The sequence below is a fragment of the Canis lupus genome, chromosome 4 (genome assembly GCF_003254725.2).
Source record: "Canis lupus dingo isolate Sandy chromosome 4, ASM325472v2, whole genome shotgun sequence".
NCBI lineage: Eukaryota > Metazoa > Chordata > Mammalia > Carnivora > Canidae > Canis > Canis lupus.
Window position 1 is genome coordinate 11,796,885 of NC_064246.1, and position 27,345 is coordinate 11,824,229.

Genomic DNA, 27,345 nt, shown 5'->3' on the forward strand with positions numbered 1-27,345 from the left:
CCTGGGGTATACGTGAAGGAGATTTACTGACTAATCTTAGAACGTGTGATGGAGGGACAAGGAACTTCAGGAAGTTTCTCTGGGAATATAAGTGCTGCTGGGTGCCATTTTTCTTACACTCCCCAGCCTAGATAGCCAGATGCTTACAGGAGCCAGTTATAACACTCTCCATCTACCTTGCTAGTAATGTATGCCTGCCCCAACATTTCCCTGAGGACCCATCCAAAACAACCTGCCTGCCTCCACAGGCATCCCTTCTAAGAAGCTCCTGCTTCACCACATCCTCCAAGCAGCCCTGGCAGAGGGGAGCAGCACCACTCCAATGTTACTCCTTCCCTGAAGAGTGAGGGAAATAATCTCACATAGTATGTCCCCAGTTCCAGCAACCATCTCTTAATGAGAACCTCTCAGTTGGCCCATTAGAGAACAAGTGCTCCCCATCTGCCTGCAACTCTGGCAGAGAAGCTAATAGTAGACAGCTATGCTGACTGCTCTCCCTGTCCACCAACAAGACAGCAGCAGCCTTATGTGGGCTTGTCAACAGTAAGGGAACCAAATCCTGTTCAGTGTACCCAGTGCAAATAAAGTGGGTCAGCTGGGCTGAAGGTGGTCAGGGCTCAGCCACAATAGTAGGGCACATGCAGCCAATACAGGCAACAGCCTTGGAGAGCTTGGTTCTGGTTACCAGGGCAGGCACTGCACTACAGGGCATAAGACCTCTTCTACATAAGGCCACTACTTTCAAGATCAGGAGACAGGGCTGACCTACCTAATATATAGAAACAAACACAGTGAGTTAGACAAAATGAAGAGACAGAGGAATATGTCCCAAATTAAAGAACAAGACAAAATTACAGTAAAAGAGCTAAATGAAATAGAGATAAACAGTGTGTCTAATAAGGAATTCAAAGTAATGGTCATAAAGATACTCAATGGACTTGAGAAAGAGCGGATGAACTCAGTGAGAACTTCAACAAAGACAGAGAAAATATAAAAAAAAGGAACCAGTGAGAGTTGAAGAATTCAATGACTAAAATAAAATATACACCAGAGGGAATCAACAGCAAATTAGAGGATGCAAAAGAACAAATCAGTGAACTAGAATACAGAATAATGGAAAATAACCAAACTGAACAGCAAAAATAAAAAAAAGTAATAAGTGAAAACCAGCTTAATGGAACCCAGTGACATCATGAAGCATAATAACATTTGCATTCTAGGAACCCCAGAAAAAGGAGATAGAAGGGGACAGAAAACTTATTTGAAGAAATATTAGGCAAAAATTTCCTCAATCTAGAAAAGGAAACAGATATCCAAATCCAGGAAGTACAGGGAGACTGTAACAAAATGAGCTCACAGAGGTCCCACCACAACACATGACAATTAAAATGGAAAAATGTAATAATAGAAAATTTTAAGAGCAGCAAGAAGAAGGAAACAGTTATATACAAAGGAAACCCCATAAGGCCATCAGCTGATTTTTCAGAAAAAATGTTGAAAGCCAGAAGAGAGTGGCATGATATATTTAAAACTGAAAGGAAAATACCTAAAACTAAGAATGTTCTACATAGCAAGATTATCATTCCCAACAGAAGAAGACATAGAGTTTCCCAGACAAACAAAAGTCAAAGGAACGTATTACCACTAAATCATCCTAACAAAAAATGTTAAAGAGAATTCTTTAAGTGGAAAGAAAAAGATCATCACTGGAAGAAAAAAGTATGAAAGGAAAAGAAATTACAAGTAAAAGCAAGCATATAGTAAAGGTAGTAAATTAGTCACTTATAAAGCCATTATGGAGGTTAAAACACAAAAGTAATAATAATATCTACAAAAAATAGTTCAGGCATACAAAAAATAAAGATACATAAAATATTATATAATATACATAAAATGTGGAGAGAAGAGTAAAACTTTAGTGCTTTTAGAATGTGTTTGAATTTATGCAACTATCAAATTAATATATATGCTATATACTTCGATGTTATATAAAAACCTAATGGTAACCACAAATCAAAAACCTATAATAGAAGAGTATATGGCAGAGGCGGAGTCAAAATAGTGGAAGAACTGTGGGACCCTAAGCTTGTCTTGTCCTCCAAACACTAGATAGTTATCAAATCACTCAGACCACTCAAGAAATCAATCAGAGGTGGGAAATAACCAAAACTGCGAGTCTACAAGTAGAAAAGCAAACACTTTTTGGAAGGTAGGAGGTTTGGAGAGTAATCTTGGAGGAGATAAAACTGTGAATATGGTGGTGGGGAGGCAGCCCACTTTGTAGAGGCTACCACAAAGTACTATATGCAGTGGAGTACAAAAGCTAAACTTTTAGAAGTTCACTACTGTGGGGAATGTACCTGGCCTAAAGGTGCTCAAGTGGCTTTGCAGGCCAAATCCCAGGAGGAACAAAGTGGTCTAAGGATCCCCTGGGTCACAACATCAGGTGGTGCCAACATGCTGCACAGTTCCCAGGCATGGGAGCAGGATAACCACCTAGGACCAGAGGGTCTTGGTGTCAGTTTTCTGTGTGTGTTGCCATAAACTGTGAACCACTGTGTAGTGGGGCAACAGCTTTCCTAGGACCAGCTGGAAAACAGCTAAAGCACTGTAAGACCCTCCACTGGGGGCAGCCCCAGTGGCGCAGCAGTTTAGCGCTGCCTGCAGCCCGGGGTGTGATCCTGAAATCTCGGGATCGAGTCCCGGTTCGGGCTGCCTGCATGGAGCCTGCTTGTGTTTCTGCCTCTCTCTCTCGCTCTCTCCCTCTCGGAATAAATAAATAAATTGCTTTGTTTTTTTTGTTTTTTTGTTTTTTTGTTTTTTAAGGAAGAAACTGCTTTAAAAAAAAAAAAAAAGACCCTCCACTGGAGGAACAGCATGTGTCTGTACCCCAAGAGTCCCTAAAATTTGGAGTTTTGAAAGTCAGACACAGGGTTCAACAGAAACACAACACAAGAGGGGTGATTGATTGCTCTTCTATAGGGCTCACCGAAGAGTAGAGGGTGGGAACTTTCAGCTCCAGGTCTAGAGAGTGGGGCATCAACATACTTATCCTGCCCATCAGGGCTACAAGCCTTCAGAGAGCAAAACAGCGCCACCTAGTGGAGGCTGGTGTCATTTACATCAGTGAAGGCATCTTCCCACTGAAACAACTCAGCCTGAGAATCAGTGCAGCTGGTCCTTCCCACAAAAGACCAGTAAAAACAGCTTGCTCATGAGTCTACTGAACATGGAGTGCTCCAAAGCTTCAGCTCTAGGAGAAACAAGATATAGTTTCTTTTTTACTTTTATTCCTTATTTTTATTATTTTTTATTTTGGTTTTTCAATTCCCTTAAAAGTTATATTACTTTTTTCTTTTTTCTTTTTTCTTTTTTCTTTTTTTTTTTGTTTTTTTTTTTTTAATTTTCATTTATTTATGATAGTCACAGAGAGAGAAAGAGAGAGAGGCAGAGACATAGGCAGAGGGAGAAGCAGGCTCCATGCACCGGAAGCCCGATGTGGGATTCGCTCCCGGGTCTCCAGGATCGCGCCCTGGGCCAAAGGCAGGCGCCAAACCGCTGTGCCACCCAGGGATCCCAACTTTTTTCTTAATTTTATTTTTATTTTTATATATTTTAATACATTTTTATTATTTTGTTTCTTTCATATACATATGTACATATATATAATACATCTTTTGGGGGGTTCTTTGCCTTTTGTTTTGTTTTGGTTTGGTTTATTTCTCTTTCTTCTTTTCTGGACAAAATTTCTGAGAACTTCACTCCAAAATAAAGAACAGAAAATAGAACTCATAGCCAGCAGCTTAATCAATACAGATATAAGTAAGATACCTGAACTAGAATTTATTTTTTTTTTTGAACTAGAATTTAAAACAATTATAAGGATACTAGATCTATCCACAGAAACATGGCAGGCCAGAAGACGTGGCAGGAAATATTCAATATGCTGAGTGGGAAAAATATGCAGCCAAGAATTCCTTATCCAGCAAAGCTGTCAATCAGAATAGAAGGAGAGATAGAGAGTTTCCCAGACAAACAAAAGCTAAAGGGGTTCATGACCACTAAATCAGCCTTGCAAGAAATTTTAAGGGGGAGGAACCCTTTAAGTGGAAAAAAAACCCCAAAGGTACCAAAGACTAGAAAGGACAGAGAACATCACCAGAGACACTAACTCTACAGGTAACACAATGGCCCTAAGTTCATATCTTTCAATAGTCACTCTGAATGTAAATGGACTAAATACTCCAATTAAAAGAGACACAGTATTAGAATGGAGAAAAAAATCCATCTATATGCTGCCTATAAGAGGCGCATTTTAGACCTAAAGACACCTACAGATAGAACCATTTATCATGCTAATGAATGTAAAAAGAAAGCTGGAGTAGTCATACTTATATCAGATAAACTAGATTTTAAAACAAAGACTGTAACAAGAGATGAAGAAGGAAATTATATCACAATTAAGTAGTCTATCCATCAAGATCTAACAGTTGTATGACATGCCTGGGTGGCTCAGTTGGTTAAGCATCCAATTCTTGATTTCAACTCAGGTCATAATCAGAGTTCTGAAATCCAATTCCATGTCAGCTCCATGCTGGGCATGGAGCCTACATAAGATTTTCTCTCTCTCTCTCTCCCTCTGACCCTTTCCCCATCCCTCTGCCTCTCTAAAATAATAAATCTAACAATAGTAAATATTTATGATCCCAACCTGGGAACACCAACTATATAAACCAATTGATAATAGCTATAAAGAAGGATGCCTGGGGGTTCAGCAGTTGAGTGTCTGCCTTTGGCTCAGGGCGTGACCCTGGAGTCCCAGGATCAAGTCCCACATTGGGCTCCCTACATGGAACTTGCTTCTCCCTCTGCCCATGTCTCTGCCCCTCTCTCTCTGTGTCTCTAGTGAATAAATAAATAACATCTTTAAAACAATAATAATAGCTATAAAGAAACTCACTGATAATAATACAATATTAGTAGGGTACTTTAACACCCTAGTCACAGAATGGACAGATCATCTAAGCAGGATGAATCAACAAGGAAACAATGGCTTTGAATGACACACTGGACCAGATGAACTTAACAGAACTTATTCAGAACATTTCATCTTAAAGCAGCAGAATACACATTCTTTTTGAGTGCACATGGAAAATTCTTCGGAACAGATCACATACTGGGTCACAAATCAGCCCTCAACAAGTACAAAAAAAATTGAGATTATGCCATACATATTTTCATACAATGCTATGAAACCAGAAGTTAACCACAAGAAAAAAACTGGACAAACCTCAAATACATGGAGGTTAAATAACATACTACTAAATAGTGAATAGGTTAATCAGGAAATTAAGGAAGAAATTTTAAAATACATGGAAGCAAATGAAATGAAAACACAATAGTCCAGAACTTTTGGGATGCAGCAAAGGAATTCCTAAGAGGGAAATATATTGCAACATAAGCCTACCTCAAGAAGCAAGAAAAGTTTCAAATAAATAACCTAACCTTACACTTAAAGGGGCTAGAAAAGGAACAACAAGTAGCAGAAAAAACTAGCAGAAAAAGGGAAATAATAAAGATTAGAGCTGAAATAAATCATATAGAATCAATCAAACAATCAAAAACAGTGGAATGGATTAACAAAACTAAGAGCTGGCTCTTTGAAAGAACTAAGAACACTGAAAAACCCCTAGCCAGACTTATCAAAAAGAAAAGGGAAAGGATTCAAACAAAATCACAAATAAAGGAGGAGAGATCCCAACTAACACCAGAGAAATACAAATAATTATAAAAGAATACTATGAAAAATTATATGCCAACAAACTGGGCAACCTGGAAGAAATGGACACATTCTTAGAAACCTACAAACTACCAAAAGTGAAACAGCCTCATAACCAGCAAAGACATTAAATCAGTAATCAAAAATCTCTCAGGACAAAAGCCTGGGGCCAGATGGCTTCCCAGGGGAATTCTACCAGATGTTTAAATAGAATTAACGTCTATTCTTCTCAAATTGTTCCAAAGTATAAAAATGGAGGGAAAACTTCCAAACTCATTCTACTAAGCCACCATTACCTTGATCCCCAAACCCAACAAAGAACCCACTAAAAAGGAGAATTACAAGCCAATATCCCTGATTAACATGGATGCAAAATTCTCAATAAAATACTAGCAAATTGAATTCAAAAGTACATTAGAAGAATTATTCAGTATTATCAGCTGGGTTTTATTCCTGGGCTTTAGGGGGTGAGGTTCAATATTCACAAATCAATGTGACACAGCACACTAATAAAAGGAAGGCTAAGAACCATGTGATAGTGTCAATAGGGGCAGAAAAGGCATTTGACAAGATACAGTGTCCTTTCTTGATAAAAACCCTCAACACAGTAGAGATAGGTGGAACATACCTCAACACCATAAAGACCATATATGAAAGCCCCACAGCTAATATAATCCTCAATGCAGAAAAACCAAGAGCCTTTTCCCCATGGTCAGGAACAAGATAAGGATGTCCTCTCTCACCATTACTTTGTAACATAGCACTGGAAGTCTTAGCCTCAAGCAATCAAAGAAAAGGAAACAAAAGTTATCTGAATTGGCAAGGAAGAAGTCAAACTTTCACTATTTGCAGAAGACATGATACTTTCTATAGAAAACCTGAAAGACTCCTCCAAAAACTTGCTAGAACTAATTCATGAATTCAGCAAAGTTGCAGGATATAAAATCAATGTGCAGAAATCTGTTGTATTTGTATACATCAATAATGAAGCTTCAGAGAAAGAAATCAAGGAATCTATCCCATTACAATCACACTAAAATCCATAGATACCAAAGAATAAACCTAACTAAAGAGGTAAAAGATCTGTACTCTGAAAATTATAGGACACACATGAAAAAATTAAAGAGGACACAGAGAAATTAAAAAGCATTCCATGCTCATGAACTGGAAGAATACACGTTGTTAAAATGTCTATACTACCAAAAGCAATCTACATATTTTAATCCAATCCCTACAAATACCACCAGAATTTTTCACAGAGCTAGAACAAACAATCCTAAAGTTTGTATGGAAGCACAAAAGACTCTGAATAGCCAAAGCAATTCTGAAAAAGACAAACAAAACTGGAGGCATCAAACTATATTAAAAGTTGTAGTCATCAAGACAGTATGGTATTGGTACAAAAATAGACACATAGATCAATAGAACAGAATAGAAAACTTAGAAATGAACCCACCACTATATGGTCAACTAATCTTCAACAAAGCAGGAGAATATTCTAATAGAAAAAAGATAGTCTCTTCAATAAATGGTATTGGGAAAATGAATGAAAGAATGAAGAATGAAACTGGACCATTTTCTTACAGCATACACAAAAATAAATTCAAAATGGATGAAATACCTAAATGTGAGACAGAAAACCATCAAAATCCTAGAGAAGAACACAGGCAGCAACCTCTTTGACCTCAGCTGCAGTAACTTCTTACTAGACATGTCACCCAAAGCTAGGGAACCTAGAGCAAAACTGAACTATTAGGATTTCATCAAGATAAAAAGCTTCTGCACAACAAAGGAAATAGTCAACAAAATGAAAAGGCAGCCTACAGGATGCAAATGACATATCCGATAAAGGTTTAGTAGCCAAAATCAGTAAAGAGCTTATCAAACTCAACATCCAAAAAACAAATATTTTAGTTAAGAAATAGGCAGAAGACACTGACACTTAACCAAAGAAGACATCCAGACACTTGAAAAGATGCTCAACATCACTCATCATTAGGGAAATGCAAATCAAAACCACAATGAGATACCACCTTACACCTGTCAGAATTGCTAAAATTAACAACACAAGAAACAATAGTTGTTGGCAAGGGTATGGAGAAAGGGGAACTGCTGGTGGGAATACAAACTGGTGCAAACTATTCTGGAGAGCAGTTTGGAGGTTCTCAAAAAGGTAAAAATAGAACTACCCTCAGTTCTAACCTGAGGGCTCAGTGGTTGAGCACCTGCCTTCGACCCAGGACATGATCCTAGGGTCCTGGGATTGAGTCCTGAATCAGGCTCCCCATGGGAAGCCTGCTTCTCCTTCTACCTGTGTCTCTGCCTCTCTCTCTCTCTCTCTCTCTGAGTCTCTCATGAATAAATAAATAAAATATTTTTTTTAAAAAAAAGAACTACCCTACCATCCAGCAATTGCACTACTATATATTTACTTGAAGGATACAAAAATACAGATTCAAATGGGTACGTCCACCCCAATATTTATATCAGCACTATCAACTGATATATGGAGAGACCCCGGATGTCCATCAACTGATGGATGGATCAAGACTCATGGATATCACATCGTGTAGTGTGTGTGTGTGTGTGTGTGTATACATATATATGTATACAGCATATACACACTGTATATGTGTATGTATATATGTGTGTGTGCATATATATATATATACAGCATATACACACACATATAGACACAACAGAATATTACTCAGCCATCAAAGAAAAAAAAATCTTGCCATTTGCAAGAATATTATTAGAGTATATTATGCTAAGTGAAGTCAGTTATTTCAAGACAAATTCCATATGATCTCACTCATATGCGGTATTTAAGAAAGAAAACAGATGAACATATAGGAAGAAGGAAAAGAAGAAAAGGAGAGAGGGAAACAGATCATAAGTGACTCTTAACAATAAAGAACAAACTGAGGGTTGATGAAATGAGGTAGGTGGAAGACGGGCGAGATGTATGATAGGTATTAAAGAAGAAACTTGTGATGAACATTGGGTATTGTAAGTGACGAATCACTGAATTCTACTCCAGAACCAGTATTACACTGTATGTTAACTAACTAAAATTGAAATTTAAAAAAAAACCCTGCAATACACAAAAAAATAAAGAGAAATGAATCCAAGAATAACACTAAAGAAAGCCTTCAAACCACAAGAGAAGAGAGAAGAGAATAACTAAATATCAACTAGAAAACAATTAACAAAATGGCTATAAGCATATACCTACCAATAATTACTTTAAATGTAAATGGACCTAATGCCCCAATCAAAAGATATAGGGTGACTTTACAGATTAAAAAAATAAAAGATCCATCTACATGCTGCCTACAAGAGACTCACCTAAAGACTCATGAAGATTGAAAGTGAAAGGATGAAAAAACATACCATGCAAATGGAAGGGGGAAAAAAGCCGAAGTAGCAATACTTATACCAGATAAAATAGATATTAAAACAAAGACTGGGGATCCCTGGGTGGCGCAGCGGTTTGGCGCCTGCCTTTGGCCCAGGGCGCGATCCTGGAGACCCGGGATCGAATCCCACGTCAGGCTCCCGGTGCATGGAGCCTGCTTCTCCCTCTGCCTGTGTCTCTGCCTCTCTCTCTCTCTCTGTATGACTATCATAAATAAAATTATTTTAAAAAAATAAAACAAAGACTGTCACACAAGATAAAGAAGGATACTTCATAATCATAAAAACATCAATCAAACAAGAGGCTATAACAATTGCAATTATCTATGCACTCAACATAGAAGCACCTACATATATAAAGCAAATGTTAACAGACCTAAAGGAAGAAATGGACATGAATACAATGATAATAGGAAACTTCAACATCCCACTTACATCAATGGGTAGATCATTCAGATAGAAAATCAAAAAGTAAACAGTGGTTTTGAACAACAACACATTAGACTAGATGGACCTAAGAGATATGTACAAAACTTTCCATCCTGAAACAGGAGAATACACATTCCTTTCAAGTGCACATGGAATATTCTCCAGGATAGAGAACAGGTTAGGTGACAATTGAAAAAGTGTCAGTAAATTTAAGAAGACTAAAATCCTGTCATTCATCTTTTCCATTCATAATAGTATAAAACTTGAAAACAGTTGAAAGAAAAAATGTGGAAAAACCGCAATACATGCAGGCTAAACAACATGCTACTAAACAACTAATGGATCAATCATGAAATCAAAGAGTAAATCAAAATCTACATGAAGACAAATGAAAATGAAAGAACAGTTCAGAATCTTTGGGATACAACAAAAGCAGTTCTAAGATGGAAGATAATAGCGATATAGACCTACTTCAAAAAACAAAAAAGAGGGATCCCTGGGTGGCGCAGCGGTTTGGCGCCTGCCTTTGGCCCAGGACGCAATCCTGGAGTCCCGGGATCGAATCCCACATCGGGCTCCCAGTGCATGGAGCCTGCTTCTCCCTCTGCCTGTGTCTCTGCCTCTCTCTCTCTCCCTGTGACTATCATAAATAAAACAAAACAAAACAAAAATAAAAACAAAAAAGATCTCAAAAAAAAAAAAAAACACACCACCTAACCTTAATCTAAAAGAGCTAGGAAAAGAAGAACAAAGCTAAAAGCAGAGAGAAGGAAGGAAATAATAAAGATTAGGGCAGAAATAAAGGAAACAGAAATTTAAAAATAGAAAAGATCAATCAAACCAAAAGCTAGGTCTTGAAAAAATAAACAAAATTAATAAATCATTAGCCAGACTCATTGAGAGAAAAAGCAATAGGACTCAAATACATAAAATCAGAAATGAAGTAGGAAAAATAAGAACTGACACCACAGAAATACAAAGGATTATAAGAGAACATTATGAAAAATGATATGCCAACAACTTGAACAATCTAGGAAAAATGAGTAAATTCCTAAAAAAATACAATCTCCCAAAACTGAATCAGAAACAATAGAAAATCTGAACAGATTGATTACTAGTAATGAAATTGAATCAGTAATCAAAAGACTCTTAACAAATAAAAGTCCACAACCAGATGGCTTCATATGTAAATTCTACCAAACATTTAAGGAAGTGTTAATATTTGTTCTTCTCAAATTAAAATATATATATAAAAAGGAAAACTTCCAAATTCATTTTACAAGACCAGAATTACCCTGATACCAAAACCAGGCAAAGACACTATAAAAAGAGAAAACCACAAGCCAGTACTCTGATGAACATAGTTGTTAAAATCTTCAACATATTAGCAAACCAAATTCAACAACACACTTAAAAAAATCATTCACCATGATCCAGTAGGATTCATTCCAAGGATATGAAGATAGTTCAGTATTTGGAAATCTACCAGTGTGGTGCATCACATTAATAAGAGAAAAAATAAAAACCATATGATCATCTTAATGGATACAGAAAAAGCATTTGACAAAATACAACATCCATTCATGATAAAAACTCCACAAAGTAAGTTTAGAGGAAACATGCTTCAACAATGTAAAGGCTATATTTTAAAAAACTACAGCTAAAATCATACTTATAATTCTTTGGGAACCTGCATATCATTTCCATAGTGAATTTACCCTCCCACCAACAGTACATGATGATTCCCTTTTCTCCATGTCCTTACCAAGTGTTATTTCTTGTCTTTTTGATAATAGCTACTCTAATGGGATGAAGTGATATCTCATTGTGGTTTTAATTTGCACTTCCCTGATGATTAGTGATGTTCAGCATGTCTTCATATGTCTGTTGGCCATCAGTATATCTTCTCTGAAAAAATTGTCTATTCAGATCTGCTCATTTTTAAATTGGTGGCAATTTAGTGTTATAAGTTCTTTATGTATTTTGGATATTAACCCCTTATGAGATATGATTTGAAGATATTCTCTCTTTTCTATTTTGTTGTTGATTTCCTCTGCTGTGCAGAAGCTTTTTAGTTTGATATAGTCCCGCTTGTTTCTTTTTGTTTTCATTGAAGTGCAGGACGGTTCCCTTTTCTCTGTATCCTTGTCAACACTTATTTCTTGTCTTTTTGGCATTAGCCATTCTAATTGATGTAAAGTGATGTCTCATTATGATTTGTGTTTCCTTGATGATTAGTGATGTCAAGCATCTTTTCATGTGTCTTTCATCTATCTGTATATCTTTGGAAAAATATATATTTAGGTCCTCTATTTTTTATTTGGATTATTTGGTTTTCTGGTGTTGAGTTGTGTAAGTTCTTTATATATTCTGGATATTAACCCTATAGGGATATATCATTTGCAAATATCTTCTCCCATTTACTAGGCTGCCTTTTTGTTTTGTTGATGGTTTTCTTTACTGTGCAAAATTTTTTTTATTTTAGTGTAGTCCCAATAGTTTATTTTTGTGTTTGTTTCCCTATCCTGAGGAGACATATCCATAAATATGTTGCTAAGGCTGATGTTGCTAAGGCTAATGTCCAAGAAATTACTATTTTTTTGTTGGAAGTTTTTGTTGGAAATTACTATTTTTTGTTAGAAATTGTTTTATTACTGATTTAGTTTCATTACTAACAGTCAGTCTATTCAGATTTTCTTTAGGTATTGTATGGTATCAAGTCTCATTATCAGGTCTTTAATCCATTTTGAGTTTATTTTTGTGTATGGTAAATGAAAAAACAGTCTAGTTTCATTCTTTTGCATGCAGCTGCCCAAGTTTTCCAGCACCATTTATCGAAAAGACTGCCTTTCCCCCACTGTATATTCTCCCTCCTTTTTTATAGAATAATTGACCATATGGGTATGGTTTTTTTTTCTGGGTTTTCTATGCTGTTCCTTTGATCTATATGTCTATTTCTGTGCTAGTACCATACTGTTTTGTTTCTCCAGCTTTGTAGAATATCTTGAAATTTGGTGTTGCAATACCTCCAGCTTTGTTCTTTCTTAAGATTGCATTGGCTATTTGATATATTTTGTAGTTCCATACAAATTTTAGGATTTAAAATAATAATTTAGCTATTATCAAAAAGATAAGACATAACACTTGGTAAGGACATGGAGAAAAGGGAATCATCATGCACTGTTGGTGGGAGGGTAAATTCACTATGGAAATTATATGCAGGTTCCCAGAGAATTAAAAACAAAACTACCATATGATCTAGCAATTCTACTTCTGGGTGTTCACTCAAAGAAAATGAAAACACAATTCAAAAAGATATATGCATTCCCTATACTCATTGCAGGATTATTTTATAGCCAAAATCTGGAAATAATTCAAATGTTAATCAATAAATTAATGGAAAAGAAGATATGATATCTGTTTATACATATATATATATCAAATACAATACTACTAAGCCATAAAAAAGAATGAATTAAGAATGCACTTATCTTGATAAGTACAGAATAATAAATGAAATTCTTTAAATCACTATATTGTGCAACTGAAACTAATATAAAATATATATGACATATAACACTCTATGTTAACTACACTGGAATTAAAATAAATAATGAATGAATGAATGAAATTAAAATAAAATTGCAACAACATAGATGGACCTTGAAGGTATTATGCTAAATGAAATTAGTCAGATAAATACCATATGATCTCACTTACATGCGAAATCTACAAAGAAAATAAAACTAATGGATAGAGAGAACAGAGTGGCGCTTGCCACTCTATTAGGGGATTTGGGGATGAGCAAAATGTGTGGATAAACTCAGGAGGTATAGACTTCCAGTTGTGAAATGAATAGGTCATGGGGATGTGGTTTGCAGCATAATGACTATGGCCAATTATATTGTGCATATTTTAAGGTTGCTGGGAAAGTGTCTTGAAGGTTCTCATCATAAGAAAACAATTTTTTTGTAATTTTTTATGATTACAGATGAGGACTAGACTTGTGATGATCATAAGAGATGACAAAGTTCATTCTACTACAGTCCCATACTCCATCTCAGTACCAAACAGAGTTGGATGCCTATTTGCTTCTAATAAATGCTACTGAAATAATAATTACTCCTTAGAAAAAAAATATTCAAAAAGGTCAAAGCTTTCAGGCAAAATTTCAGTCTTAGAACCAGCAGAAATATCTTTTGTAAGTTGTTAGGGGTGAAGGGAATGTAATATATATATATGAAAGCTGTTGGCTTTATGTTTTGCCAAGTAAGAGCCTGTGGGAAAACAAATAAAAAACAAATAATCCTCCTCATCATTTCATCACAAAATGGAAATTTTAAAACCAATCTCTAAATAAGAGAGTTATTTAGGAACAATCTCTAAATAAATGTATACCAGTGTTATGGAAAAACTCACTGCATTGTTCTTGGTTGGTTGGTTTGTCTGTTTGTTTTGTTGTTATGAAGCAATGAAAACAACAACAAAGCCTGACACCCGGGAGTCTCTGCAGTAGACATAGTGTTCCATGAGAAAGCATGAGACTAGTAGCATGAAAAAAATTAAATGAAAGAGTGAGCAATAAGGAAAAGAATCATGATAGCACAACAGAAGGAGGAGCAGCGGCCAATGGGACAAAGCTGCAGTGGAGTGTGGGAGATGGGGAAGGCCGGTAGGCAAAAGACAAACACAGGTGAATCAGTTGTGGTAAGGGTTGTTACAACTTCTCTGCTCAGCTCAACACCTCTGAAGTTTTTCTAATTCTCAGATGAGGGAGAATATAGGCAGTTGTTGGCACGGCTTCTACCTTTTCAGCCAGCACCACTCTAAGGATTTCTGATGGTGAGGACCACAGATCTGATTCCCCCAGAAATAAGAATCCAGGCTGGATAGTTGCTTCTGAATAGCAGGAGAAAAAAAAAAAAAAAAAAAAAAAAAACCTGGACACAGTTCCAAGCTTCTTTGCTGTGTTGTGCTCTTAACTGAGAATAAGAACCAGGGTATACACTATGACCATGTTTGCTACAGGATGTCCTCATTGACACTGACAAAAAGTTGGCTAAAATTAAATGAATAATAGGACACTGTTCTAGCTGAGGAAGAAATCTTGGTAAGGAAGCAAGATCACTTTATCTTAACTCAGAAAACCATATAAAAAAGTGCCAAATGGCATCCTTAAGTGGTCAGCACACAAGAAAATTATCTTGGGTATCATGCTTTCCAATACCAATGTTATGCAGTCCAGCATCCATTTACCAATCTTCTGATACAACACTCCTAGACCTAAAGTGAGAAATATAGTCTACATCTAGCCAATCAGTTAATTCCAAACCCAAGGTCATAGTTCAGCAAGGAGCTCTATATCCCAAGCTACATAAATGAAACTAAAGTATAGAACTTTTTGGAGTTAGAAAGAAGAGACTCACTCTGTGGTAGGAAGTATGGCCCAAGATTCCTGTACCCTGGTTGTTCAAACACTAAGCTAGTTACTGCTATGAGGGATTTTGTAGATTTAATTAAATCTTAACTCACTGACCAAAGATACAGAGGTTACTTGGGTGGGTCTGACACAATCAGGTAAGACTTTTAAAAGCAGGGTTTCTACTAGCTGGTGGCAAAAGACAATATCAGAGAGATTTGAAGTACAGAAAGATTTGGCTTGCTGTTGGTGGCTCAGAGATGAAGGCAGCCCTGTGAGAAGGAAGGAAGGTAGCCTCTAAAAGCTGAGAGCTGTCCCCTGCTGATGACCAGCAAGAAAATAGGGACCGCAGTCCTATAACCCCAAGTAACTAAATTCTGGCAACAACCTCAATGAGCTTGGACATGGAAACTTCTCCAGATAAGATCCTATTGCAGCTGATGCCCCATTTCAGTTTTGTGAGACCTCTGAGTAGAAATCCAAGTGAATCCACCCAGATTTATGACCTACATAACTATGAGCTAATAAATAGACATTAGTAACTACTAAGTTTTTATTACATAGTAATAGAAAACTAATATATACTGGAATTGCTAGCTGTAAGAATAATGTCCCCAGAGAGAGGGCAACCTAAAAATAAAGCCAATATAGTAAAGCAGAACTAAGAGATGGAAAGAGATGGCACCTACATGACAACTTTTTAATCCCTGAATCTACCATGTGTAGAGTCTACCCTGATCCTAAAAGTTACAACTGTGTAAGTCAATAAATCCTGGCTTTACGGGATCCCTGGGTGGCGCAGCGGTTTAGCGCCTGCCTTTGGCTCAGGGTGTGATCCTGGAGACCCGGGATCGAATCCCACGTCGGGCTCCCGGTGCATGGAGCCTGCTTCTCCCTCTGCCTATGTCTCTGCCTCTCTCTCTCTCTCTCTGTGTGACTATCATAAATAAATAAAAATTAAAAAAAAAATCCTGGCTTTACTATTAAAGCCAGGTTGAACTGACTTTTAGTCACAAGAAGTAAAATCCCAGATACTTGAAAAAAAAGAAAAAGAAAAATCTTCAATTAATTCTGAACTACAGCTAAACCCTATAGACTGGGTTTGCATTTTAATAGAAAAATACGGCTGGCTATTCCTTTAGAAATAATACCACTTAGCTAACTGAGGAGTATCAAAGTCCTAAAGAAGCCATTTATTATAATATTTTCTCAATATTAAGACAGTTTTGAGGGAGAAAGATTTCAAATGAAACAGTAAGTATCACCTTGAGTTCTGATAGACTTAAGGTCAAAATATCTATATGCTAAACTTTGGATGGTGATAAAAAGACAATCAAATTTTTCACATGAAAATACACATATGGACACGTGCATATAGGCTCAAAAAGGGACACTACAAATGTGAAAACTGGACTAGCTTTAACAAAATTAAAGTATTGAAGTATTCTTCATAGACTTTGATGTTGAGGCTAATGTTGAGCTATTTTGACTAGCATAACTCAACAAATAAAGGGTAATAGTAGTTATGCAAGAGAAATATGAATTTTTCATACTAATTTTAGGTAGATAAATGATCCCTTTCATGGCCAGCAAAATAAAATAGAGGTCCTCTTCATGATATAAGAACTTCTTATTATTGATATTAGATCATTATTGAACATTTGCTGCATGCTAATAATTACACTTGTTTCTTATAACATAGGCCCTTCTTGAAAACTCCAACAGCACTCCTAAGGATACTGTTTTTTATGGTAGTACTTCAATCAGAATGTAATGCAACACAAGACCAAATCCAGTCACACTTTGTGCATCTTTTCTTTCTCTAGTTTGCACAAATCACTAAGAGTGATGATACAATGAACAAACCTGGAAATGTCCCAGCTATTTTTGATAAGGTCAAAACTAAACCTCAAAGCAGCCATAGGTATAGATGCCATAGAGATGCTCTAGGATGCCATATAGGGTCAATTAACACCTAAAATGTTCTAACTCTATTCTGTAAACTCAAGGAGGAATGGAATCCTCAGAATAGAACTGCATTTCAGAATATTCATTCCATTTAAAATATTCTATTACCTTCTTCTAAGCACTCATAAAAGGAGTCCAATATGATATCAAATAACTCAGGAGTGTTGACTTGTTTCAGGTATATTAGGTTTTATTGGTTACCAGGTAAAATGGCATACCCAATAATACTGTTCTTCCATTAGAAAAGTTGACACAATATGACTAGAATTTTCTTCACTTTCAGAAACCATTTCTTTTTCCTACTCTCTACTTCAGAGTTAAAAAGAGGGCAGTAGGGTAAGAAGGTTAGATTAGCATTACTGTTTTGATATTCACTGCTAAATTATCCATTTCTTCTCCCTATAAATGGCATTCCATTATCTGGATGTACATGACTCAGTGACTTTCATTTAGGTTGGTTTCTTCCTTTCTATCAGAGGCCCCTTCCACATTAAATTACTTCAGTGTTAAGCTGATAGCCATAGTAATATCTGGCCCCATAATTCCTCATCCTCTTTAACTATAATGCCAATTCCTCTTAACTATGGCTGGCCATCTGAGCAGATTTCCATAAACTTCCAGGATCTCAGACCTTCTAAGAGCAATCTCCATCTCTTCCACCTCTTCCACTTTACCCTATAAGTAAACTTTTTCTAGCCTCTTAATTATATTAAAGTTCCAGATTCTTCTGTGCTCCAACAGTCATTTTACCTGGACTTCTTACTTAGTGGGAACTGTATGTCTCCAAAGTTTGGTTCTGGGGACATGGAAGAAGCCGGAAGTATCTCCCTCAATTACCCCTTAAAACCAAGCCACCTTGAAATCCTTACATCAAAGTTGTAGGGTTTACTGCAGGCAAAAGACTAATGTGGCATGTATTTATTCATTTTCCAATTCCAGTGTTGAGTATCTGCTTCTTTGTGTTTGACATAATTATTTTGGGTAAACATTAACCTGTGGCAAGATTTTTTTTTTTCATACTTGTAAACTGGTTCTTTAGGCCTAGAGAGGTCAACTGTATACTGGTCCATAGTTTTATAGCCAACAAGCCTCAGAGGGAAAGGAAATAAGGAAACTATGTGACAGCAATTAAAGATAAATTTCTCTTTCAGGGCCCATTATGTTGTAGCTGACCTTACCTCTAGGACCTTAGAATTCCAGGCAAAAATTCAAATGGAAACAAACTCTTATTTACTAAGCAGAAACTATCTTTATCCAGAAGTTAAGTACAGAACACCTACAAAAGTATCAGATAAGAAAATAAAACACTTTTTTCCTGAGCACAAAAGTAATGGTCATTTTTTGAAGTGACCATTTCCTTCTGTAAGGTGATAACAGAAGAGAGGGGTTGGGCAAGTAGAAAGAAATCCAAGTTGACTCACAGCTTCAGTCTGTTCCTTGGGATGACTGTACTATTCAGCTCAGTTGGCCTCAATTCTTCACCTTTGGTCATGTAGCTTCTCTTTCTCTTTTATAGGATTGATAAATAATTATATTAAACAATTATGTCACTTTTAAAGCACTATTTAGTATTTGCTCCCCAGAGGACTTCCAGGGAAGAATAGTAGAGTAGGAGGACCCTAAGCTCACCTCACCCCACAGATACAATTAGATAACACTCACATAATCAGTGTAAATAACTCAGAAAACAATCCAAAGACTGGCAAATAAATACCACAACCAAATATAGAGAAAAGGCCACATGGGAGAAGGTAGGAAGGGCAGAGACATAGTGGGAAGCTAAAGGTACTGTCACTGCCCACAGGAGGGAACCACAGATGTGAAGAGGGAAGAGAACTAGACCCTCACACTGGGGAGCCTGCAACTGGAAGACGGAGAACTATAGCACTTGGCTTTGTAAGCCAGAAGGGCCAAATTTCATGAATTCTTACAACTAGCAGGACTAAAAGCCTGTAAATTTAAAAATCAGTAGGTTCAGTTCTGGGAGAGCCAGGAGGGCAAGGAGAAACTGAGTTCTGTCCTTAAAGAGACAGCACAACAAACAGCCCATGGAGATACAGCATAGAAGCAGCAGTTTGAAAAGTGCCCCGAGCATATAGGAGGGAGAGTTATCTACTAATTGCTATGTTCCAGAGAGACAGATTTCACTGGAAGACTCTTCCAAAAACTAAAGGTCTAGCAGGTGTCATTTCCCTTTCCTACTCCAGCATCAACACATTGCTACATATGGGAACCAGAACAGGCCTAGTATTCACTATCTAACTTGCTTACACTATGCCTTGCCCCCTCCAGACTGGCCTGTCTCAGTCCTGGGGCTTGTAAGCCCCCTTTCCTAAAAGACCAATGTAAAACCTGCCAATGCTATGTCTCCAGACAGCATGCTTTGCAAGACCTCCATCTGGCTATAGCAGAAGCAGCAGGTCATCTCCCCTGCAAAGATGCACACACTTTGTTAAAACTGTGTGCTATGCCCACATGTATTTATGTGGATCAGGCCCCTGGCTGGCCCTGGCCTTGGCAGCAGTGGCATGTCCCCTGTGGAAGAAGAGGACCAGCATGCAAAACTTATGAGTACTACACTCACCCTACCCCTGTACCTTTTGCAGAATTATCTCAGCTGCCCTCAACAGCAACTGTATCCCCTCTGGAAAAAGGCAAATACGCCCTTGTTAAAAATGCAGAGCCCATCCACTCCTTTCAAGAATAGCAGATAGCTGACTTTACTAACAGAGAAACAGATACAGAAAGTTAGATAAAATCAGAAGACAGAGGAATATGTTCCAAGTGAAAGAACAGGGGAAAAAAAAAAAAAACACAGAAAGAGACCTAAGCTAAATGGTGGTGAGTAATATGCCTGATAGAGAATTTAAAGTAATGATCATAAAGACACATAAAGACTTAAGAAGAGTGGAGAATCTCCATGAGATCCTTTACAAAGAGACAGAAAACATTTAAAAATCAGAGATGAAGAACATGATAAATGAAGTTAAAAATGCACTCAATGGAATAATTAGTAGGTTAGAGGAAACAGAAGGATGAATTAGTGACCTGGAGGACAGAGTAATGGGAACTAATCAAGTTGAGCAGGTGAGAGAAAAATAATTATGCAAAATGAGAATAGACTTAGGGAACTCTGAGGCTCTATCAAGCATAATAACATTCACATTATAGGGATCTCAGAAAAAAAGATAAAAGGAAGCAGAAAATTAATTTAAAAGATATAACAGCTGAAAACTTCCCTAATCTGGGGAAAGAAACAGATTATCTAGATCCAGGAAGCACAGGAGCCCCCCAACAAAGTCAACCCAAGGAGGTCCACACGGAGTCACAAAGTAATTAAGATGGTAAAAAGTAGTGATAACAAGAGAATTTTAAAAGCAGCAAGAGAAAAGAAAATAGCTACACACAAGGGAAACCCCATAATGCTATCAGTGGATTTTTTAGCAGAAATTCCACAGGCTAGAAGAGAGTGGCTGATCTGTTCAGAGTACTGAGTGGCAAAAATCTACAGCCAAGAATATCCTGTCCAGAAAGGCTATCATTCAGAACAGAAAGAGAGATAAAGAGTTTCTCAGACACCTAAAAGCTAAACCAGCTTCATGACCACTAACCCAGCCCTGAAAGAGGACTCTGGGAGTCAAAAAGAAGACCATAAGTAAGAGTAAGAAAAGTAAAAAGTACAAAAGCAGTAAAAATAAGTATATCTGTAAAAATCAGTCAAGGGACTTACAAACTAAAATGGTGTAAAGTATGACACCATATACCTAAAACATGGGGGGAGAGAAGTAAAGAATGGATTCAAACTTAAGTGACCGTCAACTTAACATAGACTGCTAGATGCAGAAATGTTATATACAAACCTAATGGTAACCACAAATCAAATGCAGTAATAGACATGCAAAAATCAAGAGAAAGGAATACAACAAGTACATCACTAAACAAAGCCAACTCATGGTGAGTGAAGAGTTCAAGAGAAGAAAGTAACAGAGAAGATCTAATATTTGCTGCCAAAACTAGGCCTCTGGGTGACTGGCCTTGGGGAGGCTTACCCCTCAGTAACTCCGGGATGGTTTGCCTTGTTCATCCTTGACAGGAACCTGTGACTAAATTCTACAAGCATTGGGAAAATGGGAAAAAAGGGGGAATGGGTAGAATTACTAAGTGTTAAAACTGAAAGGGCTTCTAGAATTAACCCAATTCAGAACTTCCTGCCCCAATATTACAATTAAAAAACTAAATGAAATTGATGTGATGCTTCAGGACATACAGTCTCTAATAGAAAAAGTGGTTTGAAGACCCAATATGGCATGCTTTCTCAGGGAAGAGATGATCCATTAGTGTTCTTTACACATCTGTTATTTTTCTTAATTGGAAATGAAGCCAGGAAGGGGATTTACTAGGATATGGAGAAGGAAAACAGTATTTGTTCTCTTTCATTTTTTTTAATCTATTGAGTATTTATCAAGTATGTGGATATGGAGGAATAACTAAAACTAAGGATTAAGATGGATGAGATACTGTTTGGGGCACCTGGGTGGCTCACTGGTTAAGTGGCCAGCTCTTGATTTCAGCTCAGGTCATGATCTCAGGGTCCTGGAACTGAGCCCAGAGTCAGGCTCTATGCTCAGTGCAGGAGTCTGCCTGAGGCTTCTCTTTATCTCTCTGTCTCTCTGTCTCTCTGTCTGTCTGTCTGTCTCTTTCTCTGTCTCTCAAATAAATAAATAAATATTTAAGAAAAAAAAAAGATGAATGAGACATTGGTAGATCTCAAATCTAGAATATTTTCCAATCATGATCCAGAAGACACCAACAAATAAAACCTTCTAATGTCTTATAGAGAAAAAATGTGAAAGCTCAGCTCAGTGGCAGCAGGGACATTTACTCAGTTTTTCAGAAACAAATTCTTTTTTAAAAAATACTTTATTAAAAAAAAAAAAAATAAAAAAAAAAATAAAAAATACTTTATTCATTTATTAGTGAGAGAGAGAGAGAGAGAGAGAGAGAGAGATAGGCAGAGGAAGAAGCAGGCTCCCTGTGAGGACCCTAGGATCATGACCTGAGCCAAAGGCAGACACTCAACCACTGAGCCACCCAGGTACCCCGCAGAAACAAATTCTTATAGCACAGTCTCAGAGGTACCAAAACTCATGGGATGGGGTTGCAAGTTCTATCAAGAGACCCAAGGTCAAAGACTGGTAGTTTGAGATTGGCTTAGGAAAAGGGAGACTTGCCAGAATCAAATGTATACTCATGCCAAGTGGAAATAATAAGTGAGTGAGTTTTCCAATTCACTGGGAGGGCCCTATGGTGGGTGTGCAGCCTACCTAAAAAAGTATTGAACTTTGTAGCCAGTTCACTGAGAAAGTAGGGGAATACACCAGACAGATGCTTATATGTAGATACAGCACACCATGTATCACCTTACTGAGTATAGGAGATCTTGGGTCAAGTGCCAGCTCTGGAACTGAACTATAGCTGAGGCCCATCTATCTGTGACAGAGCAAGTATAATTTAAAAAGCTCAAAAAGTAGAAGTAAATTACCAGATATGAAATTTTAGAAAAATATAAAGAACATATGTAGCACCTTAAAATTTTTATTATACATATACAGCATTAGGGTCTATGGAAATGTCTGGAAAATATTTGTGGACAATCTTCGCATGAGACTCAAGAAACTCTTTTGACTTGAGAGTTGCAATTGGAGTAAAGAAAGAAAGCAGATATGGAACTGGTGGCTTCTTTTTAGAGAACTAGTTAGCTGTGTGTGTGTGCTGCTGAGTGGGGCCAGTGGTAAATAAATACAAGAAAGGAACAAAGCAATAGAGACAGCTAACATAATAAAAAGGTCTACCTTGCATTTCCATCTAGAGGTGGAAAGAATACCTCCTATAAAATAGGAGTTAATAAAAAATATTATCAGTAGCAACTTATCATAATAATCAAAAACTAGGGGGGAAAACATACAATGGGTTACAACCAGGAGAATGAAAACTACATGCCAAATATGTAAGAATGTGTCAGAAGCATAATACTGACTAAGTGAAACCAGATACAAAAAAGCACACACAGTGCATTTATGAAAAGCTCAATAATAGACAAAACAAACCTATTTTAGTCTGAAGAATAGTTATTCTTATTGAGTAGTGACTGGAAGGAAATACAAAGGGGTGTCTGGGAGGCTGATAATGTTGTTTCTTAATCTAGGTCTTAGTCACATACTTTATGAGAATTCATACAGCTGTACATTTAGGATATATGGACTATTACATATTTTTTCTATTTCAATTAAAAATACTAAAGCGGTGTTTCCCACCTGTGTTCCATAGGATTCTTGCCTAAAAAAAGTGTTATGATGGCATTCCTCCATAAGAGTTTGGTTTTCCATACATTTGGGAAATGCTGAGAAAAACTTAGTTAAATATATTTCTATAGGAGGTCTTCTTTTATTTATTTATTTATTTATTTATTTATTTATTTATTTATTTATGATAGTCACAGAGAGAGAGGCAGAGACATAGGCAGAGGAGGAAGCAGGCTCCATGCACCGGGAGCCCGATGTGGGATTCGATCCCAGGTCTCCAGGATGGCGCCCTAGGCCAAAGGCAGGCACCAAACCGCTGCGGCACCCAGGGATCCCTAAAGGAGGTCTTCATCAATGATATCAACCCTCCCTGCACGGCCTTGGATCCATTCATGCTGCTCCCATTCAAGCTTTTCTAGGGTTTCCTCTGGCCCTTAAATTTTAATCCCAACAGAAACTGCATAAAAGGATGTGGATTGGAACAAAAATCCCACACAGTTTACCCCTTGAGTGGAACAAAACACTTTGAGCGCACACTCACTCTTATCAATCAGTTTGGATCAGTAGCCCCACCTTATCGTGGAAGAGCACACATTTAAAATAAGGCATTGCCTGCTCGTTTGAATGCATGTCTCTATTCGATGCTCTTGCTCTGTAATCCCAGATCAGTAAACTGGCACATTTCATGAAATTTCCCAATCGGGTATAGTGAAGAAATACGGGAAAGCAGATTTTCAAATAGAGTTTTGTGCAGCTGTGATTTCAGAATGCTCAAGTAATCTCAGCATTCTCATGATTTCTAGCTCACAAATCTGAGTTTCTCCCAAATACTTGAAACCCATCAAAGTTGACTCTTACAATCACCTCATTTTTCTAGTCACTTATGTCAAAACAAATCAGTGCTTCTTTATAGCTAGCATTTTGCTTGTTCACAATGCATTCATTGATTCAGGCTCTTGCCTCTTTCTTCTCAAACTCTTTGTCACTCTTGTTACCATGAGTGAGGTTGTGGAATTTGAAGGCTGTCTCTATGCACAAAGAAATAACAAGGAGTGTTCTGTGTTGTTAACTTTAGGTCATTTTCCACAACTTTAGTTATTTATTTAACTTGATTTAATCAGGCAGCTGGTTTACCTTTGGTTATTCATTTCTGCCAAGTTCTAAAGTAAAAAAAAAGAAAAAGAAAACCCCCTAAATTTAGTTAATTGCCTTTTTCTTGGAGAGGGGAGAAGAGATCAATCTCAAAATGACAAAGTTTGCCTCAAGTTCATCATCTTTCTTCCCAGCATCTGAGCATCAGGTCTTTTCATTCCTTTTGCTATGATTCTAATCAGATATACCACTCACTGATCTTTAATTATAAAATGAGGGTTAGGGAAACTAGACAGTATTTCAAGCCAAGGTCTTAAGCCAAGGCATTCATAATAACAGGGATCCTAATTACGTTATATTGATTTCCAAGAGGAGAATTAAATTATCTATTTCAAAGAAAATTTAGGACAAACATTAATATAGTGATACTCGATTTGGTGAGAAACCATTTGAATTGGAAAATAGGACTTCAATGTTTCAAAATATACTAAGAAGACCATACTGTAAACACCAAACGATATCATACTCCATGGAAAAATAGTAAGCATGATTACCTTTGAGACTACAAAAGCCATAGAAATAGAGAATAAAATTAAGAGAAAGTGTTACAAATGTAACTGCCACAGCCATGGTCATGTAATCCTGAAACAAAGTTGAAAATAATAATGAAATGACTGCTGGATTTGGTTTAGGCCCAAGATGTAGTGAGCAATCTCACAGATATTTTAAATATATTTGTTCCAACGCAAGAAAAAGCATTACCCAAAGAGCTACACGGAAAACAAGTTTACTTAAGAGCAAAAACACTTAAAAGTTTTCATCAGAAAGAATTCCTGATACTAGGAAAAAGAATAATAAATTTCATAATTGGCTAACTCATGTTCATAAAACCAACAATGATGGCAACTACCTCATTTAAGTCCTGCCGAGTCTCAAAAGCATCCTTTGACCAAATGGCAGCCCTCTGATCGATTCTGTAAAATACAAAGAAAAGTTATTTACATTTAAAAGAAATCTTTCAACACTGCACATTTGAAGCTGCCAGCTACAGATCTGGCTGTACCTTTGTTCAAGCCCCTCACTGGTGTCCCACTGCCCACAGAATAAACTCTCTCCTTATAATAGCCTGCAACACATGATGGTGTTTGAATTCTGCTAGCGTGCCTTCCCAACGTTCACACACTCTCCCACACTCCAGCCTCTCTGGTCTTCTCTTGGTTTCCTGAACACAAAGGACTGATGCCCTGTTGAAATCATCATAATTACTGTCCCAGACTGCTCTCCCCAGATCTTCACAAAACTGATTCTTACAGCATATAAGCCTCAGAGCAGCTGTGATGTCACCTCCCAACAAGGCCTTCCTGATGCCCCTACCTTAGTAGCCCTCTCCACACTCTCTATCACACTGTTCTTAGATTTTCTTCTTAGCACTTATCACTATTTGAAATTAACCTGTTTATTTCCATTTCCTCATTAAAATGTAAGCTCAAAAAATGAGTAATTATGTCCATTTTCTACACTGCTGAATCATCAGGAGCTAATACAAATTTAACATTTTTTCATTAATTCAAAAAAATTTTCTGCATGTGATCTGATAGATTTCTTATAGTCGTACAGAAAGATACCATTTCTTCACTGAAGATAGTTGGAAATTTCATCCTACCTTGTAACTAACACAATAAATATATTAATTTGTAGGTGACACGATGAAGCTGTGTTTTGCTACTATATAGTTCCTAATAAAAGAAAATGATCAAAATAAGGCAAATCTACTCTGAATCAATTTTTTAAATTTAAATACAAAAAAGCAAAACTTCACTACAGGCAGATGCTGAGCTCAAAATCATGATTTGTCAAATTTATGATATAATAGGATCCATTATGTAACATCCAAGTTTTTCTGCAGTAGTTTGCATGCTATTATATAAGAAGCATATCAAATTATAGTTATTATCCTTATAAAAAGGCCTGCTTTCTTAATAAAAGCTTTAGTCACCATTAAGTCATTTATAAAAAGATTTATTTGGGGACATAACTATTTACAGTTATTATTCAGCTTCAATTTGAGTCCTGAAAAAGTATATATGTCTTCTAAAGGGTCAACAAGATTAATGATTTCTTTAAGTCATGATGCACATTTAGAAATGTCACAAGCATAACTTCTTCAAAATATTCTTATGAATGCAAAATTTGTTCAGTCCAAGGGCATTGCTAACTGTGCAAACAATTTACTTCCAATGAGAAAAGTAAGGAGATGGTAAAACAAAATTCTCTAGGATGCACTGATGTCTACTACATCTGCACAAATCAGCATGTCTCTCCTGAGTATGAGAGGTTGAGGGTCCAACAATGAGTTCAGGGAGCGATCATTCAAACGGGAAAAGAAAGTGAGGAAGAAGACCACTGGCACACTCATCCTATCCCCATCAATTCCCTGAGTTGCAAACATAGTAATATCAGGGCTTCAGAAAATACTAAATTATTCTATCCCACAAATAGGCAAAACCCTCTTAGGAGGAGGAGTTCATGTGTCCAATCCAGTAACATCTAAAATTTTGAATGATTCATAATTTCTTTGTAATATATACTGGTTCTCAAACTGTGTTTCTACAGAATTATGGTAGCACCAGAAGAATGGAAGAGTGATATTCTTTAGTGGAAAAAATATTTACCAGTCTATAGTTTAACCATAAATTTTTCTAGGGCTTTAGTGCTAGCAGATAGCAAATACACAGGTAGCAAACATTAATGGAAAAAAGCAGAAATACACAGGTAGCAAACATTAATGGAAAAAAGCAGAAATAGACTTTGTTGAAAATATGTATTATTGAGATGCAGAGAACAGCCTACTTATAATAAACTCACATGATCTTCCAGGAAAACTACTTATAATCTCCAAATAAATCTCCAGAGCAAGTTTAAGAATTGTGGTCTAA

The 27,345-nt window shown here is 36.8% G+C and overlaps 1 protein-coding gene across 10 annotated transcripts in view; it reads right to left on the minus strand.

Moving 5' to 3' along the window:
- FAM13C (family with sequence similarity 13 member C) overlaps positions 1-27,345 on the minus strand; it is a 250,712-nt gene that overhangs the window by 50,089 nt on the left and 173,278 nt on the right. For all 10 annotated transcript variants that reach the window (XM_049108946.1, XM_025435129.3, XM_035715378.2 and 7 more), the window contains one exon: positions 25,320-25,383. In XM_049108946.1, the coding sequence (XP_048964903.1) occupies positions 25,320-25,383 (64 nt within the window). The remainder of the gene's footprint in view (positions 1-25,319; positions 25,384-27,345) is intronic.